At 43.6% G+C, this 22,493-nt stretch overlaps 1 protein-coding gene across 1 annotated transcript in view; it reads left to right on the top strand.

The window, feature by feature from the left end:
- The first annotated feature begins 18,087 nt into the window (after window positions 1-18,087).
- Window positions 18,088-22,493, top strand: part of TWIST2 (twist family bHLH transcription factor 2) — a 72,633-nt gene continuing 68,227 nt past the window's right edge. Inside the window, exon 1 of the mRNA XM_039495305.1 lies at window positions 18,088-18,811. Coding sequence (XP_039351239.1) covers window positions 18,291-18,773 — 483 coding nt within the window. The 5' untranslated portion in view covers window positions 18,088-18,290 and the 3' untranslated portion in view covers window positions 18,774-18,811. The remainder of the gene's footprint in view (window positions 18,812-22,493) is intronic.

Below are 22,493 nucleotides of genomic sequence, written 5' to 3'. Positions count from 1 at the left end.
CTCTGACAATCCAGCCCTTTTAAGGCGTGGCAGTCTGGGCACCTCAAAATTAAGGGACCCAAAACTATTTGCCATTTTTAATATCTTGGCCAATGTTTGTCTCTGACAAAAGTCAGTCTATGAAAACACTTGTTTTTTCTGACGGAATTTTGATTTCTTTCCCATGCTCTCTTCCCCAAAGGTTTTCAGAGCGACAGTCACAAACTTGTGAGTTGAGAGTTTAACTTTAGCGACTGCTTGTGAAATTTGCTAAGTGTCTTCCACTCTGATCTCTACTCCCCCCCCCCTTAAGAAAATGGTCTATCTTTCCCTTTCATTCAGCTGTGGAATCTCGGGTACCTCCATTTTTCCCCCCGATCTTAGAATAATGACATTCCAGTGAGTATAGAACTGGAGAGGGGCTATGCCAAATTTCCACAAGGAACATATCTGATCTGAGCCAATGGCCATTTCTGTGCCTACATCCTCCTAATGCTAATTCTTTCTAAATGGAATACTGAACATTGAAGACTCTGCTTTGTCCATTGGATGCCAGGACATAACTCCCACTATCTTTTATTACTTTTTCAGATATTCTCTACTGTATCAAAATCAAACATATGGTTTTGTCACAAATACGCTCAATTTCTTGCCCATATACAAAATTTAAGCCAGTTCCTATGAAGCATCTCCCATTTTTATTTCCTGCAGGTATTGTTTCCAGTGAAATGCAACTGGAAAAATTTAATTTAATAAAAGTGGGATATGATTAGGTTTGGCAGAATTCTACTTTTTAAACAATTTTAATGGACAATATATATGTTTGTTTTTTAAGCATTTTCCCCAATTTTTATCAATTTAAATGTTCACAGTTGTGAAAATTATGGGACGGTCAGACAATTATTGAATTAGAGTAAATGTTGACATTCAGAAAGTTAAAGTTCTATAACCATTAAAACACAAAGTGTCAACATCACATCAAAATATGCAAAGTAAAAATCCTTAAATCAAACTCCAATAAGTTCTCAAGTAGCAGTTTTCTTTCTTTGACTATCTGTATATTTCAGTTGTCATCGATAGATATATTTTTTTTCAGTTTGTGTGGGTATGGTAAAATCAACGTTCACCGATATATACCAATACAAATTTAATCCTTCCAAGCCTAAATATGATGCACTATTAAGTCTTCAAGGAGATGAGTAAACAAATGTGTGGAATCAGAGGTCTAAAAGCAAATTGCAAAAACCAAGTGGTCCTTTAGGAACATGGTGCATAGACATGAAAAAGGCCTGTTAGAGCCTTCCTTGTGTCCCTATGCAAGTGCAAGATTAAAGTCCTGATCCAAAGTTCATGGAGATCAATTGAATGACTCCTATGGACTTCACTAGGCTTTCGATCAGACTCAGTCACCTGACAGAGGAATGTAGCAGCATGAGGCACAGGACTGGGTTATCAAGGCCATTTCCCTGCTATCGCAGACAACCCTGTCATATAATGCCATTCATAAACTTATCAACACAGTGAAACTGACAGTAAAGTGATAGTTCTCTTTCCCTTTTATCTAAGATAAAGTTAAGTAAATGAAACAGCAGCAGAAATGCTCCCCTCCCCCCCAAAAAAATCACTACATTTAATCAATATGAAAAATATGTGGCCCAGCTGAGGACAACCCTTCTGTTTGAACAATTAAATAGAAGAGCTAGAAGAACTCAAAGTAAAAACACACAAAAAATGTAATAACGACCCATATTTGAAATCTTGCAAATCCATTACTGACCAGATTCTGCCACCTTTACTCATGGTGAACACTACCTGTGTTATTCTTTGCATTAAAGCAATGAGCGCTTGCATTTAATGATATAGTTCCTATTCAAGCATTGCATAACACAGAAACTAAAGCCTGCGATAAGCTGCAGCCTGCTACTTTCTGATCTGCCCCTGCAATGCATAGCCCCATCTTCCAAAATGGAGGATGACTTCTGCTCTCTGCGGACACCCCACATCCTCAGGAAATGATGTCTGTTGCACATACTACCTCGTGAGTTGATTTCAGTGAGCCTACTCCCAGAACAAGGTATTACTAAATAGGAATAATGGCATCTGAACCTGGACACACCACATTCTACCAGAAAAGACAAAGTTGCTAAACAAAGAACATAGATTCTAACAGGGCACATAGGCCCCAATTCAACAAAGCACTCAAACATGTGCTTTGCAGAATCGGGACCAACATTCCTTGTATATATCAAACAATATTATTACATCCATCTCTTTGGGCATATTCCATATTCAGAGCCATGTAAAGGGGGTAGTTGAGAAGAGGGGTCTGGGTAGTCCCCATGCCATCATGCCTAATGGCTGCTTCAGAAAGAAACAATGTAAGTTCCCTCTTCTAGTTTGGGCTGCTGGTGGCAGCATGTGAATGGAAGGGATAGGAACTTGTCTTAAGTGCAAGTCAGCAGACGAGGCCTCTTTGGGGCCTGGTCTCTAAGGCCTGGTCTACACTAGGAGTTTATGTTGAATTTAGCAGCATTAATTCGACTTAACCATGCACCAGTCCACACCAGGAAGCTAATTAGTTCGACATAGAGGGCTCTTTAGTTCGAATTCTGTACTCCTCCCCGACGAGGGGAGTAGCGCTAAATTCGACATGGCTATGTCGAATTAGGCTATGTGTGGACGGAAATCGACCTTAGTAGCTCCGGGAGCTATCCCACAGTGCACCACTCTGTTGACGCTCTGGACAGCAGTCCAAGCTTGGATGTTCTGACCAGCCACACAGGAAATGCCCAGGGAAAATTTGACACGCTCCAGCGCCTTGTGGATGTTCTGCAGGACCACAGGCAGGAGGACAGAGCCCCCCTGCACTGTATCTGCAACCGCCCTCCACCGCCACAAAGTCCCAAACCCCCCTCACCCAAAGTAACAAGAAGGAGGGGCGACAGGGGCCGTGAAACCTGTCACTGCACCCCTGCAGAGTGCACAAATACAAGAAGGCTCTCATTCCCTAAATATTGAGAAGTCCTTCCCTTCCTGGCTCACCGAAGCCCCAATCCCAGTTTCATCCCCTAACTGTGTAGCTGATTATTAAAAGTAGTTTGCTGTTAATTACTATTTCCGTCAAGTTTTTCTACAGAAGACTGTCTGTGAAGGGGGGGGGGAGGGGGTTGTTAATTGCATAGGACAGTCACCTTTACCAGGGTACAGACACGGGGGCAGGATCAACAGGACTGCACACACACAGTGCAGTCAGTAGGCACCCTGGTCAGTCTGGGAGGTGTTTTCCATGTTCTGTGTGGGTGGGGGATACGTGACTTTGTGGCATGGGAGGCCGGTTACAAAACTTATGCAGCGGTCCTTGTCCCGGACCACAGAGCCACGCAGCAGGGGAATCTGTAACCGTCCTCCCCCACCACAAGGTCATGTAGCCCCCGCACACAGAGTCCCGAAAAGGAGGGATGGCAGGCTTTGTTGAAACAACCAGTCTGGCACTGCAGACCGCTCTAGGAGCAGGAGCCTATCATTCCTCGAGTGTAGAAGTGGTGTTAACATCACTGCACACCCTACCCACCACAGTCTGCGTCCCTGTTTCAACCCTTTAACGCGAATTCATTAATAAAGAAAACGTTGTTAATTAACAATGTTCCATTAACTTTATTTTTAAACGTGTGTTGGAAGGGGGGAAACATGGTGAACGGGGTATGTAACCGCAGAAGAAAGTCAACAGTAACTGAAGCAGGGGCAGGTTCAGCTTCTCTGTAAAGAAACTGAACAGTCACAGGTTACCCTGCTCCCTGAGGAACCTAGCTTTCAAAGCCTCCCGGATGCACAGCGCTTCCCGCTGGGCTCTTCTAATTGCACGACTGTCTGGCTGAGCGTAATCAGCAGCCAGGCGATTTGCCTCAACCTCCCATCCCGCCATAAAGGTCTCCCTCTTGCTCTCACAGAGATTGTGGAGCACACAGCAAGCTGCAATAGCAATGGGGATATTGGTTTCGCTGAGATCCGAGCGAGTCAGTAAGCTCCTCCATCTCCCCTTGAGACGTCCAAAAGCATGTTGAATGATGACAGTTACCCAAGACCACCCTCGACACATTTTTTCCCCCAGCATGCATTGTGGGGAAATCCCAGAATTCAAATGGGCAGCGGGGACTGCGGGAACTGTGGGATAGCTTCCCACAGTGCACCGCTTCCAATGTCGATGCTTGCCCCGTTAGTGTGGACTCACAAAGTCGAATTAGTGTCCTTAGTGTGGACACACAAATTCGACTTTGTAAGGTCGATTCCACAAATTCGAATTAAGTTAAATTGAACTAATCTGGTAGTGTAGACATACCCTAAGGAAAACAACATCCCCCTGCATCAGTCTTACCCACATGTGTTTGTAAATGTTGGCCAACATGCTCATCCCTTTAAGCAAAGGGGAGTTGGGGCTTGCCAGTCCAGCCCGGGAATATGCAGAAGAGGAGAGTGCTGACTTTTCAGCTTCTCCATCCTCTGCCCGGGGGAAGCCACTCTGTGGTGCTCCAAAGTACTCAGGCTTTGCAGAGCCAGGAGTAGGTGGGTCAATGAGGTAAAGCTGCTGCAGCATCTCCCTCCTCCCAACAGCCACCTAGCACAAGATAAATGTTGAGCAAGTCTGAAAGCTTTATCCCTTCAAGGGTTGGAACCCTGCATACATCTGAAGGGAGGGCAGCAGCTAATGGAGGAGCACCAGGAGCAGCTGGAAGTGTTGAACAGAAGCCAGCGTGGAGTACAGAGTACCCTGTGCAGAACACCCTGGCTCAGGCAGGTCTTAAGGGATCCAGGGACTTCCAGGGCTGAGCCCCCTGCCCTTTCCACAGAGCAGGGGCCAAACCCGACCCAACAGAAGAATTTTATATCAATTCTACAAAGGCAAACTTTGGAATCAGGAATCAGGGCCTGCAGCAGAGCCAGTCTCCAGGCCACCTAATGCGCACAGCTGGGCCTGGCCTGTAGTGGGCTGCCTAATTGGTTACACCGCCTGATTGGGTGGAAGACTTAGGAGCCCAGCAGCAGTCATCAGCTACTCAAAGCATTTGCCCATGGCTGTGTTAGTCCCTGCTTGCTCCCAGTCTTGTCCCAGATATTAACAGAGACAAACAAAACAGAAACGTTTTACTCAGTCTGAGTAACAGTAATTTCCCTTCTTAGAATTAGGTTTAGTTGTATAGCTTCTCTGATGTCACACATATAGCTAGTCATAACAACTCCTTTTTGTCATCCAATGGAAAATGTGACTTCTCAGCAAAAAATCAAGTACCAAAACCCTTCAGTCTTTTTTGGCCAAAAGCTGAAAATTTCAATTTGGAAATGCTTTGGGGAGTTAACCTCACTGTGCTGGACTCCCTGCTGGACAACATCTCCCATAATGCACCACAGTCTCTCCACTTGTTGAGATGCTGTGGTGCATCACCGGAGTCTGTAGATGCCTGTAGTAGAGAATGGAGACATGAGGCAGCTGAACAACAATGCCCATGAATTGAGTTTAAATCAAAACTTGGTGGTTTTCACTTACTCAGGTTTGGACAAAAAATAGAAATTTTCCATGGAAAGTGGGCACTTTTCATGACAAAAATTGTTTAGCTGAAAATCCAATTTTCCATGAAAAATAATAGTGATGGAAATTTTTTGACCAGCTCCAGTCGTAAGTTTTCCAGTCATCCATAGTTCTTTCAGGAGCAGAACCCCAGTCAGGCCTCCTTATACATCACAAAGCAGCGAAAGAAGGGTACCTACCCACTGATTTTCCTTTGCAGTTGAGGGCCAGAGATTCATGATCAGATTACACTATTTGAAAAGGTAAACCCCAGATTACTTGGTTTTAAATTCCACTGAGATGCTAAATCAGTATCCACGGAATAAACAGGAATCTTTCCACTGATTTCAATGGGCTTTGTATCAGTCCCAAAGTATATAGACTTAAAAAAACAAACACAAAACCTTATGTATACCAAATGATTGCACCTTAAAACAAAAATACCGTATTTAAAAATCAGCACTTTAGCCCGCTCTTAACTAACAAGGTTTGAGTCCAGGATACTGTATTATTCCACAAGAGCTGGTGATGGCACTAATACTTAAAGCTGTGCAGTGAGCACAGAGAAATGCAAGAAGGAAGATAAAAATAGAATGGGAAAGTATTTTTAAATAAAGAAAATACGTTAAAGAGATGAATGGGGAAGGAAGGGTGAGCATGAGAATCTCCCCAAATGCATGCTTTTGAAGATAGTGTTTCCGTCACTGTAATGCACCTAGGTAAGAGAAGACAAATGATAATGTGTTTTTTTCACTGAGCTATGAAGCCTTGCAAAAGTACAGAGTAACAGCTGTAACTTGGTTCTCCATGGCCTTGAGGTTTTTTTTCTGTTATGTGTCTCTGAATAGTGAGGCAAATCACATGGAGATGTAAGCCAATCTCTTGAGTTAGTGCAGTGATCTATCCGATAGGCAGTGCTCTTAAATTCTGGGCAGGAAACTAAGATTCCATTTATGGTCTCTTACTACACCGGCCAGTGGGATTTGGGCACACTTTGGAGGAAGCACTGTCGACCCCAGGGACATGGGATAAATGACTTGTCACTTAGTAGGGACGCATCTGACCAATCAATGAATGAGTAACCCTAATGAGCTGTGCAGACTTTGTTAGCTAGAAGAATGGAACGTGATATGCGGCCTCAAGTGTGGATTAAACCATGAGAGAACTGGTTAGAGAATTAAGTTCTGTGGGAAGAGGAGAGAAAGATGCTGTGGTGTCATTACAGCTCTAGTTGACTAAAAAATGGGGAACATTTTTGTCCAAAATTGTCCCATTTATAATCTGAATTCTGTCATCTTTAAATCGAAAAAAATTGAAACTAGCGTTAGTGAAATTCTTGTTGAGCTCTTTTTGCTAGAGCTATTTACAACACATACTGACACTGTGAACCAGATTCTACTCTTAGGTTCTCCCATCTACTCTAAATACCACTGTAGTCTAAAAATTAAAAGGAATTAAATTAAGCTGCTTCTGACCCTGCCTTTGTTTACATCACACATTCATATTTCAGGTCATTTCCCTCAGTGACGAACTCAAGGCACCACAAACAGTAGGAGACTGACCTGTTGTTGATGACATGCATCTTCCTGAAGTGGTCTTGAAATTGGTTTAATTGCTAGTGTTGGCACAACTGGTTTTAACACCATCTCAAAAAGCATGGTCACACTTCTATGGCTACTGCAATGTGAATGTAGTTTTGCCTACACTAGCGATTAAACCAGTTTCAACACTACTTCAGGAAGATGCATGGCAACAGGGCTTTATTTTTCAGTATATAATTACTACTAATTCACATAACCAGAAGGCTGACTACAAGACTCATTTACTTACTGTTCTTTTGTTGCTTTATTTAATCCTTAATACTATTAGCATTAACTAAATTGTATTCACACTAATTATTCCCAGTGAACTTTAAAGTTACATCAATTAGTGGTGATTACAGGTATCAAAAGGAGTTACCAATTTAATTGCACTGTAACTACACTGTAATCACAGAACCCTTATTATAATATGTGATCAAAAGGCTGATTGAATCCAAATTTAGGTGTTTATGTGCTCTTGTACCATTAAAGTCAACAGAAGTTTAATCTCAAGAGCATGGTTTGAGTTCATTGTGGAGTAGGGTGACCACCCCTCCCGAATTGGACGGGACAGTCCTGAAATGCAGAGTTCAAGTCCCAGTTCTGGGCTGAATGACTCTGGGACAGCATTTGTCCTGGATTCCCTGTGGCACTACTCTGCAGCTGCCAAAGGCTCAGGGGTGGCGCCAGCCTCTTCCCAGTGGCTGTAGAGATTGAGATGGCCCTTAGCCCCACCCCCACTCCATGAGGCATCCTTTTCCCCCTGGACAGGCCAGAACCAGAAGCTGGAGCCGGGTAGTAGTAAGAGCTGCCCAGGGAACCTGGGTTGCTGTGGGAAGCCCTAGATCCTCCACCTGCCCTGAACAGCGCACCTAGGGGTGGCGACAGGGGCTGGAAGCTGCTCTCGGATATCCTGGCCCTCCACCCAGGGCAGGTAGAGGGTCAGGGGCTCCCCACAGAACCCTGAGCTCTCTGGGCAGCTCTTACCTCTGCCTGGCTCCAGCTTCCAGCCTTGCCAGGGGGCGGCGCATCAGGGGAAAGAGGACCAGGGGATGGGGCCACAGAGGGGGCAGGGCTTCTGCATGTGTCATGCTTTTGCCTTTTGAAAAGGTGGTCACCCTATTGTGGAGGGATGTTCTCCTTCTTCTGAAGTAGCAAGCATTGCCCACGGCCAGAGGCACGATACTCAGTTTAATGGCTCAGTGCTCCTATTTATATATACTTGCACTAAATAATGAGGTTTACTTATTGTTTCAATCCAAAAATTGATGTAAGCCAGGCTGTCACCCCACAGTATCCCCCCTCCCATTTTAATCAGAAAAAAAATCAAGGAAAACTAAATACTTTGCATACTTTGCTTTTTCAGCTCATGAAATAATATTTTCATTTTTTCCAGCCAAGTTTTTAGCTACCGTACTCTCAATGTTGCAGCCATAATTAATATTCTACATGCCAGAAAAAGAGGAAAAAAGTTGTCTTCCCTGTGGATTTTCAGAGAGGCATTCAGTTTTGATCTGCAGCTTGTAGTAGGCTAAGGTAAATGATCTGTAATAGAAGGGTTATTTTTGGAATTGTGATCATTTCTACTTTTTGTCCCACAAATACTGGTTATACTTTTTGTTTTGCACAACCATTAAAAAGCATGATTCCAGAGTCAAAGTGACACATTGCATCCCCACGTGGTAGAGAGAGAAACGGTCTTCCCAATGTTACTGGGATAGGGAATTATATGGATTTCAGACAGCGAGGCTTGAACTACGGCCCTAAAGATCTAAAGGCAAATCTGCAGCTGGAGTAAATTGTAATAGCTCCATTAACAACTGAGCTATGATAATTCATACCAACTGACGATCTGACCTTTGTCCAGTAGATTGATAGGCTAAGGCCTGATCCAAAGCCCATTGAAATCAACCTCGCTCTTTCCACCAACTTCAGGGAGCTCTGGATCATGTATTTGGACCCTGATTTAGTACAGCACTTGAGCATGTGCTTAACTTCAAACACCTGCTTAAATCCTATTGAAGTCAATGAGACATATTTCACTTTAAGCACATGCATATGTGCTTTACTGAATCGGGGCCTGATTTAGTGAAGCCATTATACATACAATATGTTACCCATTTAATTCGATTGTACTCTTTTGAGAATGTTATTTACAATTTACATTTATCACTATTTACATTGGCAACAATATGTTCAGCATCCGTTGTACAAGGTAAATAAGTGAAGGCAGTCACTGCCCCCAAAGATTTTATAATGAAAAAGAGAGAAACAGAGAAGGTGTGTCTTAGGAATCACGAGGAAGAGTGCCTTGGAAGAATGTATCCATTTGCTAACATTTGGTTTAGGTCACTTCTTGTGGGTATCATAGTATCTTTAGGACGGATTTGAAGTCAGATCTATGGTTCATTAAATCTTTCCTTTTAAAAATAATGTATTCTGGGGAAAAATATCCTCAGCAAATTACTTGCTCTATCAAGATTTTGGGTAAAGCTGGATCATGAAGAATAAATCTGTCTGAACAAAAACAAAGGGTCCGTTTTTAAAGTCACCAGTTTCTAATATCAGGTGGGAGAATTGGTAGCCACTCCTGTGAAGTTCTGCAAGTAAAGGGTTTGCATTCTGGATTAGCAGAGCTCCTGTAAATATCCACAAGGTGGGAAGATACCTCCCATAATCTCACATGGGAATGAGCCAAACAAAGAGAGGGCAGAGAATTCATCAGGCAATATACAGAGTTATAACTAGGAGACAGGTATAAATCAGGAGTTATGGGGATAAGAACAGGAGTAATGGGCCTGGGCCTACACTGGGGGAGGGGGCGGAATTGAGCTAAATTATGCAACTTCAGCTACGTGAATAACGTAGCTGAAGTCGACGGACTTAGATCAACTTACCATGCTGTCTTCACTGCGGTGAGTCGACTGCTGCCACTCCCCCATCATCTCTGCCTGCACATCTCATGGCACTGGAGTACAGGAGTCGACGGGAGAGTGCTCGGGGGTTGATCTATCATGTCTAGACTGGACGTGATAAAATCGATCCTCGCTGGATCAATCGCTACCCGCCGATCCGGCGGGTAGTGAAGACATAGCCTAAATGCTCCCTTTCTTAGGGTATCAGACAAATCTTGATAATGAGATGTATAATTAAACTGTAGAATATACTCCTTAGGAATGTGATAGACACCCCTTCACTTAGGACTTTGCACTAGCACAGTGGATTTCAACCTATCATCTGCAGACCCATGGAGGTCCGCAGACTATGTCTAAGGGGTCCGCGAAAGGTGACAATGAAAATAAAGTTTCAGATCCCAGGCAAGGCATTCCGTTTTTCTGCTCAGTCAAAAGTATGTGAATACCCTCACCTGAAGATCAAAACCCAGAAGTGTTGGCATTACCATAGAAGCCCGCAGTTTAGCACCCTTTCTCATGCTGCATCAAATGCCGTGCCGAGCATGTGTAACATGGATAGTTGAATTCTGTTCAGTCAGTTTTCAGTCTAAGACTTCTATGGCAGGGGCCTGAGGAACGAAGTTTGAATTCCCAAAGAGGTCTGCACCTCCAGTCAAAAATTTTTAGGGGTCTGCAAATGAAAAAAGGTTTAAAACCACAGCACTAGAATATGTATTTACAAGGAACAATTCTGCACTAGCAGGGAGATGGTTTGGATGATCTAATGCATCGTTTCCATGTTTAATTTCTATGATTCTCTTGTAATGATTATTTCTCTGTGTTACCTTCCAGAATCTTTACACCCAAGTCTGGGAGAACCGAGAGCAGCAATCAAGCCAAACACAGACTCTCTACAGCAGCAGCAGCAGAGAATTGGCAGGGAAAACACCTGTCTTCCCTCTGGAGCCTGATTTTGCCATCTTGAACTAGACTGCATTATTATCAGAGCAACTAATGCAACTCAGGATAGTCTCTTTCTGCTTCAGCCTCTACATAAGATTTATTTGTATGCACTAGTTTTCTGCTCTGAGGGTTTATGTTGCTAGAGTAGAAAGGAAGAGCAGGAGCCTCAGTTGATAACATGTCAGAAACAGACACTCCTGTAGAAAACTATGTTTACTTTGAAACGCTCACGTGTGAGAATTATCTTACTACTGTAGTACTGTCCTCCCTACCCATTGCCTGCTATTGTGCATTACACAAACACACTGCGTCTTGTCTTGGACTGTAAACTGTTCAGGGCAAGGACTATGCTTTGCCAGGTGTTTGTACAATGCCTAGTCTGAGTGAAACCTTTGGGTGCAATTGAAATACAAATAAGAATCAAACCAAATCAATAAGCCAAGACTATAGAACATGCCAGTCTTGCAAAGTAAAAGTGCAAAAAAATTCACAAAAAACTACAGCAAAAGGGTTAGTGGTTCTTAAGCAAGCAATAGAGAGTGCTTCACCCTCCTAGTGAAATAGTGTTTCCTGATATGCAACCTAAACCTCCCACACTGCAACTTGAGACCATTGCTTCTTGTTCTGTCATCTGCCACCATTGAGAACAGCCTAGCTCCATCCTCTTTGGAACCCCCTTTCAGGTAGCTGAAGGCTGCTATCAAATCTCCCCTCACTCTTGTCTTCTGCAGACTAAATAATCCCAGTTCCCTCAGACTCTCCTCATAAGTTATGTGCTCCAGCCCCCTAATCGTTTTTGTTGCCCTCCGCTGGACTCTTTCCAGTTTTTTCCACATCCTTCTTGTAGTGTGGGGCCCAAAACTGGACACAGTACTCCAGATGAGGCCTCACCAACACCAAATAGAGAGGAATGATCACGTCCCTTGATCTGCTGGCAATGCCCCTACTTGTACAGCCCAAAATGCCGTTAGCCTTCTTGGCAACAAGGGCACACTGTTGACTCATATCCAGCTTCTCGTCCACTGTAACCCCTAGGTCCTTTTCTGCAGAACTGCCACTTAGCCAGTTGGTCCCCAGCCTTTCTTCAAAAGGGACCAAACCCAGTGATCTTTTAACTGCAGAAACAAACATCCAGCAATGTCCCATACGATCATATCCCAGTGGTATCTCTGCCATCCACTCCATGTCACTAGATGCAATCAAGTGGCTCACCAACCTAGACTGGGACATCTAACACTGCTGATTGTAAGCCATACAGAAGAAGAATATTGCATACCTTATATATACACCTATCCTTATTATTGAGGGACCAGATTACATTTCACCAGTACCAGGGGACCCGTTGCCTGAACATTCAGTCTGTTCTAAGGGAAGGTATCCACAGTATTGTCAACACTGTAGTTAACTCTGGCACTAAGCACTGCTAGGGGGCTTTGTGGCTGTAAAGTGTATACGTATACACTGAGTCTTCCCAGTGATTCTGATCAGAGCTGGGTGTGTTTACACTGTTGGTAGTTACAATACAGCCTTGTTATACCATAAATCTCCTCTAATAAAGACTGCCATGAAAATGAAGAGCTTCAAAAGGAAATTAGGTAGATAACTTAGAGGATATGCGCTATGCTGGTCCAAGTTTTTTAAAATAACATCCATTTAGGGCCAGATCCTGCCTGTGTTTTTCAGGCAAACTGTCCCTTGCATGAGTAAGGCAAGCAGGATTTGTTATTGGTTATTTACATTACATTAGTGTCTCTGGGCTCCAAGTGAGATCATGGCCCCATTGTGCTAGGGAGGCATTGTGCAGTCACAAAGCGAGAAAGTCCCTGCTCCAAAGACCTCACAGAGCAGGCAAGTGGCAGACCCAGGAATAGAAATTGATCCCCCGACTCCCAGTCCAGTGTCCTACCCACTAGACAATGCTGCCTCGCAGATTTGGCACCTGGTATGAAAACACAGTCATTTGCCGCCAGCTTCTACCATCCTTATTGATGATAATGAGGAGTACCTTGCTCCAGGTAGTCCAATTTCAATCAGGGAAATAAGATACTACTCAGCATGAGGAAAGGTGTCAAAACACAGCCATCTATCAGCAATTGTTGCAAGAAGACAGAAGAAAGTGGTGTCACAGAGTCCTCGGGCGATGCTCTGGAACCGCTCCCCACAAAGCCAGTCAGGACTCTGGGGAACCTCCTCTCTCGGAGCAGACTGTCTTCAGGCCAAGAAGCTCACACGGCTTCACCTCCTGGGTCTGACCTTGGAGCATTCAGCATCCTCTGCCCCTCCATGCGCTTCCCACAGCAAGTCCACCCAGGTGGGGTCCTGGGGAAGCCACAGGGTCCTGCACCCCCACTTTGCTGTCAGTCGTGACTCTCAGCCAGCCAGTAAAACAGAGGTTTATTAGATGACAGGAACACGGTCTAAAACAGAGCTTATAGGTACAGAGAACAGGACCCCTCAGACAGGTCCATTTTAGGCGGGGGGCGGGGGACAGCAAGCCAGACAACCCCGTCTGCACTCACTCCCCGTCCCCAGCTAGCTCCAAACTGAAACCCCCTCCAGTCCCTCCTTTCTGGCCTTTGTCTCTTTCCCGGCCCATGAGGTCACCTGATCTCTTTGTTCACCTTTAGCCATCCCCTTGCAGGGGGAAGGGCCCCAGCCATTTGTTGCCAAGAGACAGAGTGTCGGCCACTTATGCACACTGGAGACTTAAGAAACGCATAGGGGAAACTGAGACACTCACACAGTATTCAGAGAAAACATTAAGAACAGTCCCACTTCGTCACAAGTAGATTATAAATATCATCCACTCGCCACACCTCCTCACCGACCTGCTCTGGGAGGGCAGCAAGCAGGAATGCGTGCCCTCTTATTCTTGTAGACTCCAACCATAATCCAGGTTGGCCATATCCCTCCTCTCATGCCTGTGTATTATTCCAAATCACAACCAGGCTTTCCTCTCCCACCAGTCCTTGAAGGACTTTCAGTGATGTGTCTATGTATTCTGACAACACATTTGGTCCACACCGATCTAATCACATCACTCTCACAATGTAATTGGTTTTAGTGACCAACCTTGCACACCAGGAATAGCTCCACTGAGGTTAACAGGGTTATATCACTGCAAATCCAGCATAAGAAATAGAAGAATCAGGTCCCTTCATTGCTAACCTGCTCACTCTGATCTAATCTTGCTCTTAGAGGTTAGACAAAGGGACTTTTCTGTGGAATTTTCACTGCTGGTTTCCCTGGGTCACTCTGTGCATTATGATTCTGTTTCTGTTTATACTGAGAAATCACCCGAAAAACTGAGACTAAAAGATTTCTAAACTCATTAGCTACATAATGAATACAATTTATGGGAGCATTTCTGGTCTCTGTAAAGCTGGTTTCACATTGGAGTAACTCCATTGACTTTGTAGCTTCAACAATTATGACCATGCAGTTCACTCACCTGCATAATGTAGGCCATGGAATTTCACCCGCTGATTCCTCCATTGAGCTCAGTAACTTGTGACTGAACTAGAGCATACATTCTGCAAAGGCTTCAATAGAGTTACTTCCAATGGCACCAGAATGGCATAGTAACTATCAACTAGCACACCAAAATTCATCACTATTAACTTCTCACTGTATGTTCCATTTGTCCTTAATGAAGGGCAAAATTCTTCTCCAGATCTACACAGTGTTAAGAATCACCATCTGCTCTGGCTCTCCCATGGAATTTAGCAAGTGAGGCCAGATTTTCAAAAGAGCTCAGAATAGTGGGGTATATTGGGTGCCGAGCCCTTGTGAAAATCTGGCCCCAGCTGCAGATGCTGAGCCTTTACAGCCAGGCCTTGAACTCTTTTGCAAACCTGGCCTTAGAATTCAACCTACAGTAGGAGGCATCCCTCACATTTGACTCCACAGGGTTTTCAACTGGATTAAAAGTCTATTTGCAAAACTGCCTCGGCTCTCAGACTTCTGTGCTGCACCTGAAAACCTTTCCTTTGGAAAACAAACACAGGCTTTCCCCGGGGAAGTCTTTCCACTATAAACATTACCTACCACTAGTCAAGTGAGTTCCAGGCATTCCTTCACCCAGCAAAGGGCTTTCCAATCAAACCAGACATTATTTTTCCATTAATAAGTGTTGATGCTCACTGGAAAACTCTGCAAAGAAATTTGTTCAGAAACAATTCTTCTGATATAATTTTTTCCTGGTTTTTTTTCCTTTCCTTTTCTTTTAAATTATTATAACTGAAAACATGATCTTTGCTGCTTAGGAATTCATCTGTTCCTGCTATTTATTCTCCAACTGAAGTCACAGGGCCAAATCCTGTTCTCATTTGACTTGGGATTATCTCCAGTGAACCTAACAGGGATACTCCAGATTTATGCTACTGTAACTGAGAGCAGGACTGGGCCCTTTCTCATTGGTTTGATGCATCATAATCATTATGGCAACTACTATCCTTTTTAAATCACAAACCGAGCAGCATGGTTTCAAGAGAGGAAAAAACTGGAGGAGCAGATATCAAGGCTCCTGTTTTCATGGCAGCGCCATGGATATTAACAACCGGAGCAGGACACAGGGCGAAATGCCAACCTGATACAGTATCTAACCAGCACTGTCTCTCCAGGGAGCACTCTCCAGGGTTTTCCATAAGGCATCACCTGCTCTTTCAGTGAGCCATTGTTCAGGTTGTGATGGGTTTGTCTGGGAGTGTCTGTCACCTCCGTCTCTCATATCTAGCCAAGAGAGTGCTCCTGCTCCTGCTCCTGAGGTCTTCTCCACACCTCCTGCCTCCCCGGCTCGCCACTCAGCCCCACCGGTCTCTGCTTCTCCCTGTCCCCTGCTCCTCCTTTGTCTCCCCTGTACCTATGTCCCCTGAGCTTGACTCCACGCTATGACCCTTCACCCTCTGGCACCTCCGACTGAGACTCAACCCCCACATTTCCTGCCTCCTCCTGGTCCCAAAATAGTCCTCTCAAGCAACCCCCCTCATCACCCAATCTCTGCTCCCCCAATTCCGTCCTCCGTCTCCCCAGCCTCTGCCCCCCCAGGCTTCTCCTGTCATTTCCTCCCCCAGCCTCTGCCCCTCCTCCAGCATCTGCACCCCAAGACTCCCTGCTCCATTCCCTGCCTCCCAGGCTCCCTTTTCCATCCACTCTCCGGCCTCTGCCTTCCCCTCTCCACCCCACCCCACCCCGCCCCCCGCAGATGCCCCTTCTTGCTGGCTGTGCAGGGGAGGGAAGGGGAGGCTGGGTTGCCTCAGCACAGCTCTGGCAGCCGGGGCCTACTCTGCAGCAGCCTCCTGCCTGGCGTGGGTGGGGGGAGCCAAGCAGCCAGCACTCCGGTACTGGGCGCTTCCCCCTGCGCTCCCCAGCAACCACAAGCCAGGTGGGGACAAAGGTGCTGTTGTTCCCCGGCCCAAAGGGGAAAGTTGAGTCCTTGGGTCTCCCCATCTCCCAGTGAATACCTGGGACCCCATTCCCCCATCACCACCCCATTGTTCACCCCATAAATACCTGGCATCTGATCCCCAGCTTTCAGTAATTATCCCTATTACCGTCCCATTACCCTGGCATTACCCCACTGCTCTTCCCACCTCCTAGAATTAACCCCATGCTGCACCAAAGGATTCCCATCCCTCTCTACAGACCCACCCCCATTGTTCCTCCTCATCCCTCTGTAACCCCCCTCATTTTCACCCCTCAGCTAACCCTGCACCCAAAGAAGGACTCTGCTTCTGGCTTTTGCTTTTCCCGATGGAGTTTCTGTTTATGGGACTTGACTTGTATGGGGAAACATGAGGGGAAACCGAATTTGTTTCCAGTCATTTGTTTCCAGTCATTATTTTAGAGATCTATAACTCCCCTTGACAGAAATCCTTCTAGTTCAAGCTCTGAGTTTTAAAACATATCCCCTCTCCATTATGTTTCTGTCGCCTAGGGAGATCCCTCCTGTTTGTAAGGTGTGAGAGAGAGTAGTGCAAAGGAAATCTGCACCCATGCTTTTAACAAACAATTTGCATACTATTTTAAAAAAATCAAATAGGATATTGATACACCCATAAAAAGTGCACCCAGCACGCTTTCAAAATACTCATTGCTTCTTTCAAAATTCACTACTTTGGTTCCACACTGTGCTATATATTATAGCTCGCAACGATGTATTTAGCTCCTTTTGGTTCTGTAAAAATAATAAATACTAATAATAATAATCCTGATCAGTTCAGATCATTGTGTTGTAAATTGCAGGAGTTGCTCTCATTTTGCATTAAAATAAAATCATTGACTTTCATCACTTTGATCACGGTTGAAACTTTGGGACTTAGCCAATGATTTCTTCCCATCAGCCTAGCACAGCACAAAGGTATGAGCTACTTCCCTAAGCTACTGTTAAAGAAGTGGCAGAATGAATGTCCTAAAGGCCGAAAAAATTAGGTGTTCTGTGTATTATAAGAAGACAGAGAAGCTGTTAAACTGAGCAAAGTAGTGTAAACCTTATTAGCAAGATTGTCATTACTGTGTGCACTCAAACAGGGAGGTGTAAGGGGGTATCTATCTGTTATTCCACCCTCATTAAATTTTAGATCAGAGGGTTGACATGAGTATTTAAGCAGAGCTCATTTGCAAGACTCATTCCAGGTACCAATAAAATGCTTGTGTCATAATCTCTTGCAGAATCTATAGCTTGGTGATGCAGCCTGAAGTTTTGTCTTTCGGGTTGAAAATAAACAGTGACATTGTCCTAATGCATTATCAGTGGGGGCTGCACTGGATACTTTAATGACACAGTGTTGCATGCCTGTTCAGAACCTAGGCACTTTGCAAAGTTTACAAACAAAATAACCCCCACTGAATTAGCACGTGAGGGCTTCCCACAGCTGCAAATATATATAGAAAGGGGGAGAGAGGAGCGGTGGTTGCAAACTGTCTTTTATTGGAGGTGCATTCCCAAGATTTTAGTTAAGTGTAACATAAAACTGTGAAAGTTTAGCAGGAGAAAAGTTTTCCTCCCACTGGCCTGGCTGTCCAATCAGAAAGGAGCCCTGCACCTCCCTCACTTCTGACAACTATTTAGCAACCGAGCCCAGCTAAAGTTTCCAAAAAAGTTAGAATAACTTCCTCTCTCCAAGACCTCAGTTTTTGCACAACCCCGTCCTTGAAATAAGAGCCCTTCAAGCAACCTGGAAAACGTTTGGTCAGCAAAAAACTTCTGTTTTTTTCCAAAGGATCTGTCTCAGGAATTTAAAACACATTTAAGACACACTCACACCATATCAGGAGGGGGGAAAAGTCTCTTCCCCTCCCCTTCTCACAGAAAGAATGGAAGAAAGTTCCAGTTCTCCTGTTTCCCCTGTGGATAGCTTGGGGACCAGTGAAGAGGAGCTGGAAAGGCAGCCAAAGAGATTTGGCAGGAAGCGGAGATACAGTAAGAAATCCAGCGAAGATGGCAGCCCCAACCCAGGCAAGAGGGGGAAAAAGTCCAGTCCCAGCTCCCAATCTTATGAAGAACTCCAAAGCCAGAGGATCTTGGCCAATGTCAGAGAGAGGCAGAGGACTCAGTCCCTCAATGAAGCCTTCGCAGCCCTGAGGAAAATCATCCCTACGTTGCCCTCTGACAAACTCAGTAAAATCCAGACTCTCAAACTCGCAGCCAGGTACATAGACTTCCTCTACCAGGTCCTACAGAGCGACGAGATGGACAATAAGATGACAAGCTGCAGCTATGTGGCCCATGAGCGGCTTAGTTATGCCTTTTCAGTGTGGAGGATGGAAGGAGCTTGGTCCATGTCTGCCTCCCACTAGCCAGTACCTGGGCAAAAGCAAATACAACTGCCAAAGGGGTAGGTACCTGGTTCTTTCTTTTTACTTCTAACTGCATCTTATTGAATTCAGCCACAGGTCTCCTTGTTTTAGTGATAAAGCTTCACGTTGTCTATGCTATAATGTAAATATTAAGCTTGCTTTAAATGGGGAGCCCAAAATGTTATAGCCCTTTGAAAATCCAGCAGCCATCCAGAAAGGATTCAGATGATAATCTAGACAGGGGAGAAAACATTTCTCTCCATCACAATGTCTCAATGATTCTCTTGTGTAGGCCACAAACAACTAGATTAAAGATCAAGATTACATTTGTTCACCCTTCCACTCACTCCAATCTAAAAATACGAGAAACTTCTAGTAAGTAAAACATATGATATGTCCAGATTTAAAATCAATCTGTTTATACACTGCTGCTGTCTTTTAAAACGTTTGCTACCAAGAGGGGAGCTGTAACATTGAATGGGGAATGGTGTGAAATTTGCAAGAGTACTTCTCTTAGAGAAGAATTTCAAAAGAGAGGAAAAAGACAGCCAGTAAAACACACTGACAAGACCTGAAACAGCTGCTTGTTGGATTTGGTGTATATCTGTGCTCTAAAAAAACCAGCACTTACAAAATAGGCTTTAAGTGTTTTTACAATTTTGCCATTTTGGGAAGGGGGGCTCAGCTGATCCTGTGAAGAATAATTTCTGCTCTGATCTTAGTAACATTTTTGTATGATCAGCAGATGTTCTGTACTTGTTTATCTGTGCTGTGTCCACTTCCCTTCCCCCCCCCATACAAACAAAAGGCAAACAAAGATAGAACAAACCCATTGTCAAGTACATATTCAGTTTCCCTTCCCTAGAGTAAAGTTACGGCTGGTATCAAACTCTTATGGACTTGAATGTAGTTTCTTATTTATTCGGAGCACGGAACTCGTCCTCATCAGATTCCATTACCAGAAAACAGCTTCCTCTTATCTTTCCTTTTTAATTGTGTTGGGGTTTTTGAGGGATAGAGGAGTCCAGAGGGCAGAAGGGGGAGAGGAGGTGTGCTTAGGCAACCCCCCTAAATTATTCTAAATGATGTCACAACTTTACATTAATTAAGAAACACCTCACAGTCATCTATAAATCATGCAGTATTTCAGAGTTTACATATATTCCTATTGTTTGCATGCCTCGTACAGAACATCCACAGATAAAATACAGAACAAAAGACAGATAAGATAATCATACAATTAAAAATATTTATCAGTAAACAAGGAAATGAAAGTAAGGGGACATTCACATTTTGTAGTACAACATGCAGCACTGTGAATGAAATTGGTTAATTATCCAGATGACATCAACTCCTTAAAAGAATAAAAAAAGCTCAGGTTGGTCCATTAGCCAGAATTTTTTTTATACAAATCCATATTTGTTTTATCAATAACTAGGACACAGACAAGAAACTTGATGCAACTGGCAACATTTAATCTGAAATAGGCAATATTTAGGCAATAATAGGCAAAGGAGTAAAATGTAGATTTTAAACATTTTATACAGCATTTTAACAACTTCATGATTCATTTGTGTTTGAAATACTCTGTATTTTAATATCTTCAATAGAGTTTCTATCACCCCTTCATGAAGACCTAGAAAGAAGATAGTTTCATTATTCTAAGTCTATCCATCCCACACTAACAGGCAATTTAAATCTTTAAAGTTAACTACTTTTGTTATCACAGCCAGAAAAAAGACAGGTCTGCCCTGATACATATGTGGCTTTGCTGCAGCTTCAGCTGCAAACAACTGAAAAAGTAGCTTTTTCAAACAAACTCTAAACTTCGGTTTATAAAATGCATTGCCTTTCCCTTGGTTAATATGGTTTTTAAAAGTCTAAGGCAATAAGAAGGGTGGGGGGTGTCCTTTATGGGAATCTTCTGTTGTCTTTGTCAAAAACAGATGTAAAATGTCTCAAACACATATTTCTCCAGAAGTTTAGATTGGCCGAATTCTAAACCTCTCCAATGGAACAATGCATTTATTCTGTTGTTTCCTAAATTATGTGCTGTCATTATCAATTTGTTTTAATCTCTTATCTACTGTATATCCTTCCCTCTGCCTTCTACAGTACATTAGGGGCAAATAATAGTATTTCAACTTTTTTCTTAAAAAACAACAACATTTCAAGTGCAGTGTCAACAGAATTAGAGTTCAGATTGGTCTGATGAGAAAGATACTGAATGTGAACACTAGGAGATAGTCCCTATATGGAGGAATTAGACTGTGAAGTTCAGGATTTCATTAATAACAATGAAATAGCTAAATCTAGAGTTGAAAATTATTTGTATCCAAATAGAGCTTTGAAGAACACATTTAAGCGTATACAGTACACATTCATCTGGTTCATGCTTAACTGGTATACGGTATCTTTTCTGTAACTTGGCCTCCTAGCAAATGTTGGAAGTGGTCTATTTGTTTCTTATTTTCCCTTACATGCTTAACAATTATTTCCTTTCATATAAAATAAACCCAAACCTTCCATTTTAAAAAAGGTGGTTTTTTGTGGTGGCACATTATTGCCAAAGAGCAGTGTGGCAAGTGTCTCGGTCAATCATTTATGGGCAGAAACAATTGTTTCTGCCATCCAACACTACAAGCGCCTCAAGAAACCTGGTGAAATTTGCAAGTGTGGCTTATCGTTTTAGCACGGACTCCTGTGTGCATTTGTCCATCTGAGGAAACTTTGATGCACAAAAAGAACATTTGCTACATTGGCTGGCTGGAAGAAAAAACATAGGAAATGGCTAAACAAATTTGGGGCCTGATCCTCTATTTTGTAGGAATTCTGCAAATCTGAGGATTGTCACTACGAGACAGAATGAGGGATCAGGCGCTTGTTACTAATTATATTACCCAAATTTCTTTGCTTTAGCCTGGGTTTTGAAAAGAAACCGGCAAGAAATGATTTCTCTTTGAAGAAGCTAAAGAGCCTGTTCCACAGAAAAATCAGAGGCTCTTTTTGATTAGAAAAATCAGAGCCCTGGGAACTGGGGAAATGCCACCTGGCATTTGAGAATGCCAGTAAGTAGGTGACCATTGCTGACTTATCCAGCAATCAGAGATTTTTCTGTTCTGTTCCATGTAATTAAAGAAAACATACTCCTGTTAATTTCACATGAAACAGCCACAACTTTTTCACTTCAATTAGCATATCAAGCTATAGGATGCTTAAACAAACATACAAATTCAGGCAACACACACACACCCGAGCACTCCAGCTGTTTACTACCTAGCGCCTGCATACCTCACCTCACCCCACTCAGTTATTTTTTTGGAAGCTAGAATGTCTGAGATGTTCCAAACAGTAGACAGTTTCAGAAAAAAAGATTCTTTTCCATTATTTCTTTTGGTAAGAAGCGTGGAAATATAGTACCTAATCAGAGGTGTCGGTAGGACAAGAATAAAAGCCAGAACTAAAGCAGTGTAACCTTGCAAGCACCAGCCAAATACACCTCTACCCCGATATAACTTTGTCCTCGGGAGCCAAAAAATCTTACCGCATTATAGGTGAAACCACGTTATATCAAACTTGCTTTGATCCGCTGGCGCGCGGAGCCCCGCCCCTCCGGAGCGCTGCTTTACTGTGTTGTATCCGAATTCGTGTTATATCGGGTCGCGTTATATAGGGGTAGAGGTGTACTAATGATGATATAGTTCTACACCAGCATGTTAG

This window comes from Mauremys reevesii, linkage group 11 (assembly GCF_016161935.1).
Source record: "Mauremys reevesii isolate NIE-2019 linkage group 11, ASM1616193v1, whole genome shotgun sequence".
NCBI lineage: Eukaryota > Metazoa > Chordata > Testudines > Geoemydidae > Mauremys > Mauremys reevesii.
The sequence above is the reverse complement of the archived record's forward strand: the minus strand, read 5'-3'. Positions and strand labels throughout refer to the sequence as shown.